The 17,488-nt window shown below is 40.9% G+C and overlaps 1 protein-coding gene across 1 annotated transcript in view; it reads right to left on the bottom strand.

The window, feature by feature from the left end:
- Nucleotides 1-17,488, bottom strand: part of LAMA3 (laminin subunit alpha 3) — a 1,118,674-nt gene that overhangs the window by 798,158 nt on the left and 303,028 nt on the right. Inside the window, exons 6-7 of the mRNA XM_086917979.1 lie at nucleotides 16,088-16,097; nucleotides 15,316-15,434 (exon numbers count right to left, since the gene is read on the bottom strand). Of these exons, the coding sequence (XP_086774105.1) occupies nucleotides 15,316-15,434; nucleotides 16,088-16,097 (129 nt within the window). The remainder of the gene's footprint in view (nucleotides 1-15,315; nucleotides 15,435-16,087; nucleotides 16,098-17,488) is intronic.

The following is a 17,488-nucleotide window of genomic DNA, read 5'->3' as shown; positions in this document are numbered from 1 at the left end:
ACACGACCAGGTCCCTGAATGTGTGCAGGGGGACGCTATTGATTGAATGAAAATGGCGGCTTGACACAAAGCTGACTCAAGCGTTACTGTTGGTGCTATACAGACAAAAATTGGTTTTCAGTTTGTACATTCTTCAGGTTTTTTTTTTCCATCCAAGTCTGATTGAGAGTTTGTAGAAAAATGGCTTCAGATTTTCCACATACTACTCTTCAACATTCTTCCTAAATGTAACAATGTGAAACTCACTAGGAGAACGGCTGTTTCTGTTTCCTTTCAAAATGCTGCCACCAATATTTTCTGAATGGAAGACACCATCTTGTAGCATAAAGGGCCGAAAGGGGTTCTGGTCTGGCCGATGGTTGGTGGAGACATTTTGACTATATCTTGGACCTGCCCGGCCTCGCCCAAAATGGCGCCGGTATAAATGGGACTCGTAACTCTTTGCCCGCAAATGTATATCTAGAAAATGTTATTGTAAGTGGCCCTGTCGTATTTTAATTACAAAATGTACGTCCACCGATTCCGCAACTGTTAGACACCTTTGTTCTTGTCACCTAATGGCCCGCTCGTTACGTTCTTCTACAGTGTAAATGTCTCCTCATCATATACGATTTCAGTTTGCTCCGTGGCCGGCCCACGTGGTTATAGGCCCGTATTTGTATACTGACATTTTCACAATAAAGGTTTTTAAAACAAAACACGGTAGTAGTATTTTCATTTGTAAAGTTTTTACTTTTAGTGACTGTTTTCGAATCAGTAAAAGGCAAGTGAAATAAAGCAGTCCAATTACATGACGGATAAAAGGTATAATATGTAGGAACGCAGTAAAGATAAATGGTCAAGGGCAGTTGTGTTTTTCATGTCTGCAACATAAAGTGATCGATAAGAATCTGATAATCAGGCGTATCGGCGACTAAGACAGCAGGCCGAATCTCTTTTACTCAACGGCTCCGTCATGGAAGGAAGAAACGCCCTTTTTCTCGAAAAAGGAATATATTTTACTTGCAAGACAGTTGTAAATTTTCCGGGAAAGTACATTAGCCTGGAATATTATAACATATGTTTGAAAAAAAAATATTGTTCGAAAATAATAAAAAGCGTAATTTTTAGGTCATATGACCAAGCTTTTCATCATTAAATTAACAAAAGTAAAATGAACCAATGAAAAGTTTTATTAACAAGTCACATGACCTGTTATGCTTACGTTACGCGCTGCGCGCCGCGCCTCGGATCACTTCCGGGTGCGCTAACGCGGCGTGTCATAAAACGCATTACGCGACAACGTAGGTCAAGAATATAGTCTAAATGTCTCCACCAACCAGCGTTCAGAACACAACCCCTTTCAGCAGTCCAAAAAGTTCTGTTAAATGACAACAGAGGGGACAGGCAACAAGAACCATCAGTCAAAGAGGGGAGGGCAAGTTCTTCTCTTCCGGGTCATGTTGGGGCGCTACCGGAACTGATCGAATTGGTAGTCTACAGTGTTTCTGGATGTTTCAGACTAAAGCTGGCGTCAGCATGAGACCACTACCATCTCGTAGCTCCGTCGTGGCCATTCCACGAGCAATCATGGCAGCCGCTCCCCACCAGAAGCCTGCGGGAGTCGGAGGCCCCCAAGACTTTTGTAGAATCTTCACGGCTGAGGGGACGCTTTTCGAGAATGGGACCCAAGCCCTAGCAGACAAGCGTCCGAGTTCCAAGGTGTCCCAGGGCCATTTTAGTGGACCAGGCCCAAAACCGAAGAGCCGGCCGCCATTTTGAGAGTCCTGTGGCAGCCGCCTATCGCTGCACCGCAAGAGCGGGCGCATCTCAACTACATGGTGAGCGAGACGCTGTAGTCGCAAGAGCGGGCGGTAAACAGCTGAATGGCGGAAGAGGCACAGTGTAGCAAAAGCGGGCGGAATGGCAACTAAAACGATAAAGGGGCGCCCCACTACAGCTTGTCTTCAGGTCAAACGGATTGTGGGACAAGGTCCAGAATTGAAGAGTCATCAAAAGGCAAAAAGTTCCGCCGGACCCCGGGAGCCGGCCGCCTATGTCGGGGGCGATCTCAGGCTACACCAGTGCTATAAGACTTGGGGAGGGTGTCGGAGCCAAGCGTCTTCTCCGAGTCCATGGCCATCACACCGCCCCTCAGGGGCCTCCGTCAAGCTGTTTAGGAAGGTAACATATCACATTGTTTTCTAATGCAGTCAGGTCCACAAACGACACTCACTTACTTTGAGAATAGTGAAGCTGCAGTAGGTGGAAATAAGCTTCAGACAGTGTTACAAGCACTGCTCAGAACTCTTAACTATGGCACCCAACATCCAGAACTTATGCTATTTGAGAATGGTAGTGACATCGAAGCATCTCAGGGACCAAAACCATTAACGTACTATCACGTATGAAAATCTTACTTGGGGAGGGGGCAGGAGCGAAGCGCCCCCTCCCAGTCAGCGCCACCACACCATATGTTGAAAATCTGAAGCCATCGTTCTACAAAGTCAACCAAACTTGGATTGAAAAATCTAGAAAAATGTACAAACTGAAAACCAGTTTTGGTCTGCATAGCATCAGTAACAACGCTTGAGTCAGCTTTGTGTCAAGCCGCCATTTTGATTCAACAAAGCACAGGCATTGAAAAAGGCTGAAATTCAGAACTCTAAACTATGGCACCCAACATCCAGGAGCTTGCTATCCGGATCTTGGAGCCTTGTGCTGTTTTCGATCTATTCACACATCGGTCCACTACTGACATCATCTTATAAACCAACGTTATGTAAATAGTTTTTTAATAAAATGTTTTACCCTGTTTCTTTGCTGGTGTGTTGTCTATATTTTTAATATTTGCATAGGGTTTGTCGTTATTTTGTGCGGGATGGGTGATGGAGCCGAGCTGTCTTGCAGCCCTCATGGTGTGGAGCTCAGTTCATCTCACTATTTTCGTATTTCTCAAGAAGGGTTGTTCCTAATATTTCTATTTTAGCGAGGTCAAAAAGAGATCCAATTAGTGGCCTACTGATTTTGCTCGATTACTTTTATTTTTTTACACGATTTTTCACTATCTGCAAAGACTAAACAGAGTATTGCGACTTTGTGCTTGTTTGTAAATAGAGAATGATCCAAAGAGAACCAATTCTAAAACAGTAAATGCTTGGACAACAATCAATCAAATGGAGAGACAAGGAGGCACGACGGATTACAACGGGGGTAAAGGCCTGCGTTAACTACCCTTCAGTATCTGCAAAGAGAGAGTACTACTAAGGCAAAAGAGGGGAGGGGGGGGGGGTGCAGCGTTCAAAGCACATCAGCGTGCATAAATACGAAAATGTTTTTATCTATCACGTACTTGACATTTTAAAGCTTTTCATATTTGCTATTAAAAAACCAATGAAATTCACAGAAAAAACCATAGGTTATAGTGGATATATAGTTAGGAATTTGCATTTACAAAACCTTGAAAATTCAATGAAAAAACCATAGGTTATAGGCCATATATAGTTAGGAATTAGCATTTACAAAACCTTATTTTACTCGCATAAAACCATTGAAATTCCATATATAGTTAGAAGCGCTAACTATATATCGCGCACCCGCAATCCACTGCTGATGATGTCACATATTACATCATTCATGACATGGTCAGTGACATCACTGATGACATCACTGATGACATCTCAAATGACATCACTGATGACAACTCAAATGATATCAATGATGACATCTCAAATGACATCACTGATGACATCACTGATGACAACTCAAATGACATCACTGATGACATCTCATTTGTCATCACTGATCACATCACTCATGTGATAATACAATGAACCTCTTCAGACTCTAATATAACCTTACATACACTCAGTATAAACAGACACTCACAGACTGTCAGTCATCCATGGAGTTACTCACACACCTAGTCAGTCATGCAAAGAATCAATCACACCTCCATTTCCTCAACTATACAGTTATACACATCTTACTTATTCAAACATATAATAACACATATTTACTCTCTTATATAATCCCTGATACAAGCTCACAGTGATCGATACAGCCACTCACACATTCACTGGCTCTTATGTTCAGTTATTTATATATCTCAACTCTCACATGTATTGTGTTTTACATACGTACTTACTTGCACATGTAGCAATGAGAAATCCATTCACTCACCAACACACCCATGCACAGTCAACCGCCCATATAGCTGTTTCCACATGCACTCTTGAACTCATACTCCTAGTGAATCAACTGCTTACACATCTATGCACAGAGTCACGCACCTCCCAGCCACCCACACACACACTCAGCCTCCCATTCAAATACTTGGGCAACCAATCAATAACCCATATGGCCACTCTTATAGCTACTGATCAACACATGCAGCAGCTTACACAACAACAAACATACTGATGCACGAATTAAGACAGTTTAGTCACTAACCCATGTACTCAGTGAGACACATTTAATCACTCACTCATACAGTCAGTCATGCACCTACTAAATTCTTCATCCAGACACTTATACATCCACTCATTCTTCAATATGTGAAACATATTTAAACTTTACAGACACATACAATCACTGGATGTTGTGATCAGTGATGTCATCAGTGATGTCATTTGAGATGTCATCAGTGATGTCATCAGTGATGTCACTGACCATGTCATGAATGATGTAATATGTGACATCATCAGCAGTGGATTGCGGGTGCGCGATATATAGTTAGCGCTTCTAACTATATATGGAATTTCAATGGTTTTATGCGAGTAAAATAAGGTTTTGTAAATGCTAATTCCTAACTATATATGGCCTATAACCTATGGTTTTTTCATTGAATTTTCAAGGTTTTGTAAATGCAAATTCCTAACTATATATCCACTATAACCTATGGTTTTTTCTGTGAATATATATATATATAAATATATATCAGATAGAACAGGAAGACATGTAGATTCAATATAGAAGCATAGAAATTAAAAATAAATTGTATACAAATATTAGAATATTATTAACAGAGTTATTAACAGAGTAGGCATTGATACGATTGCACATGTCGTAAACAGAGAGTAAATAGACTATAAACAGAGTTGTAAATAGACTAGCCTGAGTCCAGATGCAAACATATACCGGTGTGATAAAAGACAACCAACAGAAATGAGGGGGGGGCGGAGGAAGATTCTAAAATGCATATGGTTTTATACTCACTGTGCCGAGTTTCTTTTATATCCTACTGTTGTTTTCTATGACTCAAACATATAAATAAAATTATTTTGTGAAAAATGAAACATATTTTGAAAATGAATGTATAACTAAATCTAATACAACAAAGCTAAGTAACGTAGGGCTAGGAAAAATATTATTCAGAAAACCAAGCATACTGGATGGGTACTGAAGAAAAATGCAGGTATTGGGAAATAACTGTTTTTTTTACCTCTTGGCCCTGCCCAGGGACCCTCCCATTCAAGTGAATATGCTAGAAACCATATCACAGTGGAGATTAGGAGCAGGGGACTCAGTGGGCCTGGAATTTCAAGCGTGGAGCTTCGAGTTAGTCTGCATCAAGAGCAGACAGGGGTGTAGCTTTACATTGGTGCAGCAGGTGCAGTGGCTCAGTCCCATAGATTCTTACAGCACGCTTCACTGTGCTGCTCACACCTTAATGGGCCTAATTCCCAAACACTTTTTAGAGCGCCTGAGGTAGTACCGCTATGGCACTGCATTATGTACTCATTTAAGCCTTTGTGAATTAGCCTGAAAACAAATAAAATGAGTTACAGGATATATTAATTTATAATTACTATAAATTGAAAAAACATTGCCCTCTTTGCACTTTTATTTATAAGGAGGTGGATATGTCAGAGCAATCAACAAAGCCATTTATGAGGATGTGACGTGGGACTACAAAAGTAGTACTTAATATACTTATTAATACCTTTGTGAAATGGCATAAATGTATTCAATGGCGTTCATGACATGTATTTGGAATGCGCATGTTCACCTGTAAGCATCTTGGCGCTGAATAACAGATGTTTATTGTTACTCAACTCAATGGTACTCATTTTATCGACCTCAGATGGATGAAAAGCTGAGTGGATCAGAGGGGATTTGAACCCCTGCAGCAGATGCATTTGTCCATTTAAACTACGTTTAGGCTTACTTTAATTCTTTTTTAAATATATTTCTATGGGTGTGTCTAATTGGCAATATTTTAAAAAGCAAACAGCAAACACATTTTACCACACATAGGCCCACATGCATCAATATCGGCTTTTGCGATTTCTAAATTGCGAAAAATAGCGATTCGCAATTTAGAAATCGCAAAAGCCTATGCATGATTATTTTTTCATTTTTTATGCAATTCGGTAAAAATCGCTATTTTTACCGAATCGCATAAAAAATTTGATTTTCAAATTGCGAATTCGCAATTCCCATTCATTCCTATGGGCCAAAATGCCCATAAGAATGAATGGGAATTGCGAATTCGCAATTTGAAATCGCAATTCATCAATCCATTTCAAGGGTGGAGAGGAGGGGGTCTAAATGACCCCCCCCTGCACCCATGAAATGTACTTTTCAGTAGAAGTTACATACACACATGTCCTAAGGACATGTGTGTCTGTAATTTAACAGTTTAAAAAATGCATTTTTGTGCATTTTTAAACAATTTCGCAAATTACCACGAGGTTGAACTTCGTGGTAATTTGCACTTCCAATTTGAAAAATCGCACATTTTTTGGAAAACGATGCATAGCATTTAAGAAATCGCAAAATTGCTATCGCAATTTTGGAAATCGCAAAAAAGTTGTGATTTCTAAAATAGCATGATGCATCCCAAACAGCACTTTTGGAATCGCAAACGGCCGATTTTAAGGAATCGCACCGTTTGCGACTCCAAAAATGCTTGATGCATGTGGGCCAAACTGTGCTTTTTTGTCGTATGTAAACATCCAGAAGTTACTAGAAAAAAAATAGTCAGACTCATTGTCTTAGGGCCTAATTACGACTTTGGCAGAGGGGCAGCCCCGCCACAACTCTGTTGCCACACCGCAAAGCTGAGTGAACAACGCCCGCCAGATTACGAGTTTTCTTGTGTCTGGCAGGCAGCACTTTGGCGGTCTCAAGGCAGGGCCTATTAAAAAGGAACCGCAATGGGTGTGCCAAAGGCCGTTCCTGCACAGCATGGACTCTACATCCAAGCCGTGCAGGAAAGAGGATGCATGCACACAGGGGAAGCACAGCATGTACCCTCCTGCTTACATCCCATGGCCCTGAGGACACAGGGGGACCTCGTAGGGCCCTCTTTGTTTCTTCACAACCATAGTTTTCATGGCGGGTTCACCAACATGAAAACTTTGGTGGTGAGGAAACTCAGAATATGCTTGGCAGTCCTGCTGCGGCACTGCCAGCATATTCCTTGGCAAGTCTGCTGCCCCACCACCAAGGGATCTCAGATACCCGGCGGTTGTGGCAATCTTGTAAAGGTGTGGAGGTGGAACCGCCGCACTCAAAATGCGGCAGTCACACTGCCAGTGCGGCAGTGCCCACCACTCGTCCACGACTGCCGAACTTGTTTTTTTTTTAATGATTTTTATTGATTTTTGTATAAAATCATAGAATACATAAATTTACACTGAGAGAGTTCACCATAGCCCCCGAACCCTCCCCCCCCCCACAACATAAAAAAAATCTTCAAATAAGAATACAGAGGCCTTTGCCATTTCAACTACAAATACAAGAGCAATTATCAGTTCCTTTGTTCCTTACTACCTGGTTAAATAGTTAAATCCCACATATAGACTTCACTAAGAGTGACACCAATAAATCTAGATTAGGTTTGAAGGAGTTACCTATTATTGTTGTTATTATTGCATTGATTATGACATTATTCCTGTAGCGGAGCCCAGATTTTCAGGCCAGCAGTGCGTTTCTTTCTACCTTTCCCTTTATAGATTGCAATTTCCAACTTAAATGTGGCTAATAATCTGGCGAGCCATTGCTGAAATGAGGGTGCCAGTTCATCAAGCCAGGCTGATGCAATACACATCCTAAAAACAGCCATTGACATAAATATAAATTCCGCCCCTTGTCGATTCCAGTTTGGGTCACTCGCTCCTAAAAGCATTGTTTCAATAGTCAAGATAATGGGATTTTTCACCACCGCTGATATAAACCTCTCAATATCGAGTTTCAGTTGGTATAGGCCGTTGCAGGTAGCAAAAATATGTATACTGTCTGCATTCGGAAAGTGGCACCGGGGACAGTAAGTTCCTTTACCCGAGCCCCATTTTGCTATTTTTTCGGGAGTGTAATATAACATAAAGAGGGTTTTATAAAACTGTTTTAGTAGTTTGGTTGATAGCAAATAATTTTGAGACATTGCCATTGTACTTTCAATTTCAGCGCGGGATATGCCAATTTTGTTTTCCCATTTCGAGGCTATCTTTCCTATATCATCAGGTACAGAGTTGCTTAATAGGATATATATTTCACTAATGGTGTTAACTTTACTGGACGACAGTGTCTCAAATATCTAAATTTTACCCTGATGATTTCACAGAAAGTTCTTTTTGTTATGAAGTTCCGTATTTGTAGGTATTTGAAGAAGTCTATGTTGTTAATTTGAAATTTCGTTCTTAGTTCCTCAAATGCGGCGGTCACACTGCCAGTGCAGCAGTGCCCGCCACTCGTCCACGACTGCCGAACTTGTAATCAGGCCCTTAGTCCCTGCTTGTTTGAGCTAGTTAGCTAGAAACATCAATATTTCACAAAAAGCGTCTTCTTCAGCTGATGCTTTGATCATACCTCTCTATATTTTTCCATCGCTTGAGCCCTATTTTCGGGGATGATTGAGTGGGATGAAACATGTTGGCGGGTCTGGAGCAGACGTTATCATGAAACAGGCCAACCTGGGGTAAGGGTTCAGCCTCCTAAGAAGTAAAAGACTTTACACACACAAGTCACCTATTCAGAGAATAGAGTATTAGTACCCCATTGAGGATTTCTACATAAACCAATTATTCCAGTATCCCAGAGTACTTGTGGAATTTGTTATCTTTTTCACATTCACAGTCCACCTCTCACACCCTGTTTAAAATGTTGTACTTTTTTGGGGTGATAAATAAATGGCTTTTGTACACCTTCTATTTCCTCTCCCTTTTCTGGTTTATGCATTTATAGAGAAATTGAAACGTGCAGATGTGGTTACTTATGTGTACTGACTTTTATTCAAGTAATTTGCTATACAAATTAAATAAAAAATCACATGTCAATGATGATGAATAACTGTGAACCATGCTGTGCTGCCACTGTATCAGATAAGAGCATCGTTTCTACAGGAAGCCTGCATGCAAGGATGCTTGAGAATACTGCAGGGACTTGGCTGACCTTCCTGAGCCCTGCCTTTCGAGGACCACTGCCAACTGTACAAACAAAATCCCTCACAAAAGCAGCGAACAATAGGTCAGTGTGGTTAAGACCAGTTACATCACTGCATAAGCCTACTTTTACCAAAATGTCTCGGTAAGTAGAGGTCCATAAAAGGTCAAACAACAATTCTGAACTCCGAGGTTTATTCTTAGAGAGCGGATTGGATACTATTTATCTAAAGAGAGATACTATAAACATGTTTTTTTTTTTTACTTTCAGGTCTGCTCTTGTAAAAGACATGATAATTCTTTGAGTGATGGGTTGATTTATTTTTTCAGGGCTCTCTTTTGTCCCCACCTTAAAGGCGGTCCATTACTCAAACCACTAAGCTGCTAAATAAAACAAAAAACACTATATGTCCCCTCAATCAATGCCCCACCAGCATAGTCAAAACTGCTATGTGTATCCTTGCCTAGTAAATCAGCTCTATCCTACTAGGAGCTTGACTCCGCTCCCTTCCTAACCAACAAAATACAGCGGAGTTAAAGCGTATTCGAAAATGTAACCTTGTATCCTCTTTTTACCCTAAGAATGCCTGCCCTTTACCTACTCTATCTGTTTTTGACAAAACCCTGGAAGAAACATACAGAAGCCAAATACAACAACACCCCTTACTTAGCATCCATTCTCCTGACAGCCAACAGGAGTGTCATGGAGGGTACCCTGTGCGCTCATAGGGTGCTTTTATCTGATTTTTGGGCTTGGACACATAGATGCCTGCGTGGCCCCTTCTTTAATACAGATGTGCCTGACACTCAATGTGCACCAATGAGTTCTCAAGGGGGTTTCCCCTCATTTTCATGGTGGTGTGGAATGAGAGAATTTTATGAGGGACGCGGGCACAAAGGCAATGAGACTGTTAGGAGGCTTACTGACGGTGCTCCTTGAAAGGAAGAAAGGGAGCTCTAGGACCCACCAGGGCCCCATTTGCAGGTGAGCGCAGTAACTCACCCAACTATCCTTAAAACAGACCTCAGCGCCCCTTTGTAATGCAGGGTGGGGTGCAGCATGCACAGTGAATGGTGGACTGGCGGCTTGAAACAGCTGGTCCACCTTTCACTAACCGGCTTATCCCAGCACAGCACATAGTGGGACATGATACAATATACATAGGGCGGACGCCTGGTGTCAAACTCTTCTGAAGCAGATAAATAGCATCCCATGCCATCAAAGAAGAACTACTAATGACCCCCAGTCTCAGTTATATTTCTTAATGCCTTAGCCTTTTTATCTTCCAAATGCTGGGAGTGTGATTATGCCTGAGCTGGTTCTGGGCTCTCAGATGTTATGTTATGTTATGTTATTCGATATTTGAATGTCATATATGTCATATACTTGTGTTGACATTTCCACCTCTGTCACCATTTGAACATGGATTTTTGTCTTCTGATGGACAGGAACCACTGCGACATCAAGATCCTAAAGAGGGATGAGCGTAGAGTGACAACATATTTTCAGACAATTGATGAGCAGTGCTGATATATTACATTTTTGGGGTCTTAAGTCGCTCTTTGGCTAGGATCCTCTAGACGGTGCGCAGCCTTTACCACACATCTTTTACCATGCAGGAAATTACCACACAGGTAAGTACCAGGTAGATACGTAAAAGGGATGTTTCTTTTTTTGCCTTTACCAGGAATCCTTTACCACGTGATATTTTACAATACAGGTATTATATTTTGTTCAAATAATATCGCTTTCAATGTTATTTTAAAAAATGGGGGTATAGGTGAGGGTAGTGGTACAGGGAGGTAAAAGTGATTTTTGGGTCTAGGGGGTGGTAAAGGGAAGTAGAGGTAAATGTAGTATTCAGGCGTGGGTAGAAGTATAGGGAGAGAGTAAATTTAGGGTTCAGGGAGGGAAAGGTAAAGGGAGGTTAGGAGTCCATTATAAGGATATTGCAAGTCCCTGAGGAGTTCCATGACCAAATATAGGTACGAAGGCTACATTCTTTTATACATTTTTGGAACACTGAGGTGACTTGCAATATCCTTATGTGTAGCAGTGGGTACTTTATTCCTCATAATACATTGTAACACCACCTCCTTTCCGACAAACCACTTAAATCCTGGTGTGTAGCTCTTTCATATAAAAATACAAGCATTTTTGTAAACATGAATTTTCGAAAATACAATCTCTAGTGCAAAATTGAACACTTCAAAAATGCTGTTGGATATTTTCTGCAAAAAGATATTAGCATCAGTAAAAAAAGTCAGTTTTTTAAAAGCCCTTTAGCTCAGAAAGCTAGGAAACATGCAGAAAGAGTCTAACTTTTTTATAATTACCTAAGGAGTGTAAAAAATAAACATGTTGCCATAAATATAACTCTCTTCTGCTTGTCACTATACAGCTAGAGAAACAGAACAAAAGAAAATAAAGCAACATTTTGTTTTGTTCCTTAACCCCGTCCATGCTCCCGTCGGCCAGCGCTCCCTCCCTGGTGCTGCGAACAGCCTACGGCTGTCGCAGCCCCGCCCACTCATTAGAACGCCCCCACTGTGGCAGAATTGCCGCCGCGGTTACGGCGTTAAACAGTTGATTTAATTATACTCCCTGACCTGAGCGGCCTTTCCCTTCAGCTCCTGGATCTGGCAGCAGGCAATGTGACATCAGAACTTAACTATAATAGTTATTAGAACATTGGAATGTTGGGAGCTCCATTACAGACAATGGAGTGCTTCCTGCTTCTACGGGCCGGTAAAGGCCCCCAGAGCAACATTCCAATGTTCTACAAAGGCTTCTCGAAGCTCGAGGGGATTTATATCCCCTCGAAGTTCGAGAACCCTTTGTTTAATTTGTTAGAACATTCTACCCTCTAGTGGCTCGGATCGGGCCTTTAACGATTTAGCGGGCCTTTAATAGCCGGTATAGCCCGCTAGGGCGGGCCATAAGGCTATATTAGAACATTGGAACGTTGGAAGCTCCATTGAAAACAATGGAGTAGGTCCCGGCTTATAATGGCTGGTATAAGCCCGGAGCTCCAACATTCTAATGCTTTTTTGTGGCTGTGAACAAAGGCTTGAGGGAGCCTGAGGGGATTTCAATCCACTCGCGCTCCCTGAAGCCTTAGTTTAATTTGTTAGAACATTCTGCCCTCTGGTGGCAGAATGTTCTAATAGCCTTATAGCCCTTCGTAGCAGGGCTGTAACGGCTATTAAAGCCCCACTGCCTTGTTAAAGTCCCTCGCCTCCGGCTCGGGCCTTTAACGCAGCAGCGGGCCTGTAATAGACGGTATAGTCCGCTACGGCGGGCTATAAGGCTATATTACATTTAAGTTCAGACGGACATAATTTCTTTATAATAGGTGACCGAGCACATCACGTCGCCTATTATAAAGAAATTAGAAAGAGGTTTTTCTAAGGGGATTGTAGATTCCCAGGTATTTATTGAAAGAATGTGACAACAAGAATGCATTTCGGCAACACAACTTCATAAGATTTGTGTTTTGCAGCATTAGCCCCCGCCATATAAAGTGCAACAGTAAAAAAAACTGCCATAGACATAAGCAATGTACAGTGAGCCTCTCTTCTTACTTGTCAACACTGCTGTCATCTTAAAAAAAGTTGCTCAGTCTAATATGGCTAATACATATTAGCTAGACATGTTTATATACTTTCTCCTATCTTATTACGGTTACATTCATCGAATATTTCAATGCAATATGTATTATTAGATACATTCATTACTGCTAGAAACACTTAACACTGGGTTTTCCCATTAATTTCGTAACAACAACCCATCATGCCCTAGTGAGCTATCATATTTCATTTTTGTTCCCGCAATAAAGGAATTAATATGGTGCCAGACCCTCTTTACATCAGGTTTTATATATCAGCTCTTTAGCATATGTCCATCTTGCTCATGCTGGCTGTCCCTTTCTACTCTGACCTTGTGATTGAACGAAATAGTTGATCAATGGGTTCTATTTCTGCACAGTTATAGCTCTGCATATACCATTCTGTTGCATTCATAGCAGCATATGTAGTATTCAGACAAAGATGTCATTACATGTTAACAACATCTGAGCCAGCCTTCTAATACCCTATAGAGTTACCAGCTTCAGATCCTACCCCAGTGGGCTAGCACTGAGACATCTCATCTCAGTGTCTCAATTAGAGTCAAATAAACTTAGACAAATTGTATTCTCATTCTAGTTTGGAGAGTGCTGCATCACAGTCCATGATTATGAATGCTCTATCCTTCTACTGGAGAAAGATCCTGCATTTGGTTAAAGACAACTGCAATACAATTCCAAGAGTATCTAGAACAAACATATATTTACATTTATTGGTAATGCATTGCAAGTGTATATTATTTTCCTCTTCTACATTCAGCTCCCCTGGTTGTTTTGTCTCTAAATCCAAGATATATTTATATTCCATTATTCTGAGGGTCAGTTCTCTATCACCCACCTCTGCGATTTGTGAGTACCTTACCGTTTCCAAAGTACCCCATCTGTTTTAATTGTGTTGGATGCTTATCGTGACAGTGATGTGCCACTGGACAGTGCCTGTCATTATTTTTTTATTGCAGGCATATTTTCTAAAATGCGTTTTTGCACAGGTTGTAGCGTGCTTCCCGCGTATAGCCTCCTACATGGGCACTTAAGTGCATATACTGTATAGCCTCTCCCACATGTTATAACATGTCTTTATACTTTTCTTCTTACTGGTGTATGGTACATCCAACTCTTTTACCTTGGTGCAATATTTACATACCTTTCATCACCCACATATGTGGAAGCCTTCCAGTGTGCAGTCCTTCTCACGTAGGATCCAGCAGTAACAAGTGATCCGATTGGCTGACCACAACTGAGAAGAAAATGTTGCAGCCTCCATTAGAGGACCCTGGGACTCCATCACCGTGCCCTGAAAATCTTTTAGATATAAGATATAAAGGGGTAGTATAGGGACACACTGGCCCCCAGGAAATTGTGGTGTGAGACCCATCAGAACAACCCCAGGGTCCAAAATAATTATTTTGCTTCTTTGTGTCATGGACCCGGTGATGCTCCTGTGGGACCATGCGTGGCCTTTACATGAGGTACTGCAGAACTCCCACAGGAGCGAACACTCTAGCTTCACTACCATGGTATCACAGATTAGTGCCAGCATCACTGTATCATGTACTTTGGGGTATTATGGATATCACAGGAGGACTGCACTGCTGAAAAAAGAATTGAAAAAGAAAGAAAATGTAGCTTAGTTGTTCACAGGGAGTTTGGGCACCTGTGGCAGGGTTGGGAACATGCACTTGTCAAAGGCCATTCCCTGCATCCAACACTCTGGTGTGCAAGCAGGTTGTTGGCTGACTATGATCAAAAAACTACAGAAAAGCAGTCAAAGAAACAAGGATAAAGTGACATTACAATTAGGTATTGTAATAGGATCATACCTTTCATTAGAAAAACTGATATTATTCATAGGTGTTGAACTGATATAAAATAAAAATCACAAAAACACTGACATTGATAAGCATTAGTTTACTGAGCTAACTATAACTTATGCCCCCTCTATGCACTGCTTATTACATCACTCATGAAACCTATATATTTCATAAATAACATGTTTGGAGCAGTGATTGAAGTGGGAACACAGAAGTGCAGGTACTATCCTAAAGTATCTGCTTGCAACTGAGAAGTGCTAGTATGATTCAATTAAAAACATTGTACCCCTGCTTAGGAGAGTTGGTACACTCCATTTAAAAAGAAAGAAGTGCAGTTATTCAGTACCTGATAGTACTTGCCCATTAAAGAGACAGCTGATGAGAAGCTAGAGGTATGGAACAGTTAGTGACATGGCTCTTAAATTTGATATAATCAGTTTTGAATGTGAAAAAAGTCAAGAGGATGGAATCCAAAAAAAGCTGTATATCAATTGTGTTTTCATTCATTCATACCTGGCAGTTGATGCAGACCCCTCCACCTTCGTACTGCCCATGAATGTTCAGACTCGCCCCACGCAGATTTACTTCAGGGTCATAGTAGCAGTCGGTGGCATGACCATGGCAGTTACATACTAGAAAGGGAACATCACACAATTAATTGCTACTAATTTAATTAGTATTTTTGCATTAAGCACAGTTTTAACACAGAACAAAGGTGGGACTTTTTTTTAATACAAAACATATGAAGAGTGCAGAGAAAGAGCACTTTTATTCATGAATTGTATAATTTTTAATTATTGAAGTAAAATAGGCAGCCAAAAAAAGGTGGCAATTATTTTACACAATGAAAGTAAGTAAAGGTTCCAGGGCCTGAGTAAGGATCTGTGAATTGTTGCCCCGCTATAGTGGCGGCAAGATTCAGGATGACCAGAGAGACATAACGACCAAGCGGGCGCCCACGACGGGCAAAGTTTAGGCAATGCTTCTTTTTCCAGCACTTGAGAATATTGTATGAGCTCTGTTTAGGTATTTCTTGAGGTTCTCTGATTCTGTGATTGTGAAACAGACGTGGGTGTTATCTCTTTGTGTGCTCTCTCCTTCATCTGGTGGCTGTAAAATTCTACAGAATGTTCTCATATATGTGTGGAAGAGACTGGGGGAAAGGCTTAGGGATTCCACGTGTCACATGAAAAGTCAAGGGTGCTGGGTCTACTGAGGAGGATCTAAATGAACAGTGAGAGAGGAGTGAAATGAACCACACTACCGAGGTATGGGTCTTTTGTACCTTTGTCGAGCTGCAAAGAACACGATTTGCAAAATCACAGACTATGCAACAAAAGAAAAAAGTAAATCACAAAGTTCTAAGGAAATACTGTTAGTTGGAAACCACTTTCCAACTCATGAAATGCTGTCTGCAAGTGATTCTGATTCTGTGGGAGGAGGCGTGGTAAAAGGTTGTACCCCTCTTCCTACCGAGCCACTGTGGATTGTCTCTATGCTCTTTGACGGATCACTGAAATAATATCGAGAGACAGAATATCGACCATCAAGAATATCGTTGACAAAATATCGACTGACAAAATATCGAGTTTCTATCTACAAACAGGTAAGTACAAAAATATCAAGTTAAAAATATCGTTTACAAAAATATAGTTTTAAAAAATATCGACTTTACTAAAAACAATGTTAAATTAAAATAATATTAAAAATTAATTACTAAAATATACTTAAAAATACTTAAATTAACTTATAATAATTAAATATTTCATGAAAGCAAAAAAAAATGTTTATTCATATTTCTTAAAACATATATATATAGTAACAAAATATAATTAAATAATAGCCAATATTATTAACGTACAATAACAAAAGTGTAAAGATTACTATTCCCGCTCCAATGAGTGCAAACATAGGGTAAGCGTTGGATAGCATAGGGGCTAAAATTACTATTCCCACTCCAGTGGGTGCAACAGTAGGGAAAGCGTTGGATAGCGTAGAGGTAAAAATTACTATTCCCACTCCAAAGAGTGCAACAGTAGGGAAAGCGCTGGATAGCGTAGGGGTTAAAATTACTATTCCCACTCCAGTGAGTGCAACAGTAGGGAAAGGGTTGGATAGCGTAGGGGTTTAAATTACTATTCCCACTTCAGTGGGTGCAACAATAGGGAAAACGTTGGATAGCGTAGAGGTTAAAATTACTATTCCCACTCCAGTGGGTACAACAGTAGGGAAAGCATTGGATAGCGTAGGGGTTAAAATTACTATTCCCACTCCAGTGAGTGCAACAGTAGGGAAAGCGTTGGATAGCGTAAGGGTAAACATGACTATTCCCACTCCAAAGAGTGCAAGAGTAGAGAAAGCATTGGTTAGCGTAGGGGTAAAAATTACTATTCCCACTCCAGTGGGTGCAACAGTAGGGAAAGCGTTGGATAGCGTGGGAGTTAAAATTACTATTCCCACTCCAAAGAGTGCAACAGTAGGGAAAGCGTTGGATAGCGTGGGGGTTAAAATTACTATTCCCACTCCAGTGGGTGCAACAGTAGGGAAAGCGTTGGATAGCGTAGAGGTTAAAATTACTATTCCCACTCCAGTGGGTGCAACAGTAGGGAAAGTGTTGGATAGCGTAGGGGTTAAAATTACTATTCTCACTCCAGTGGGTGCAACAGTAGGGAAAGCGTTGGATAGG

The sequence above is a fragment of the Lissotriton vulgaris genome, chromosome 4_1, assembly GCF_964263255.1.
Source record: "Lissotriton vulgaris chromosome 4_1, aLisVul1.2, whole genome shotgun sequence".
In the NCBI taxonomy this organism is placed as follows: Eukaryota; Metazoa; Chordata; class Amphibia; order Caudata; family Salamandridae; genus Lissotriton; species Lissotriton vulgaris.
Note: the sequence above shows the minus strand (reverse complement) of the source record. Positions and strands in the feature narration are given on the sequence as shown.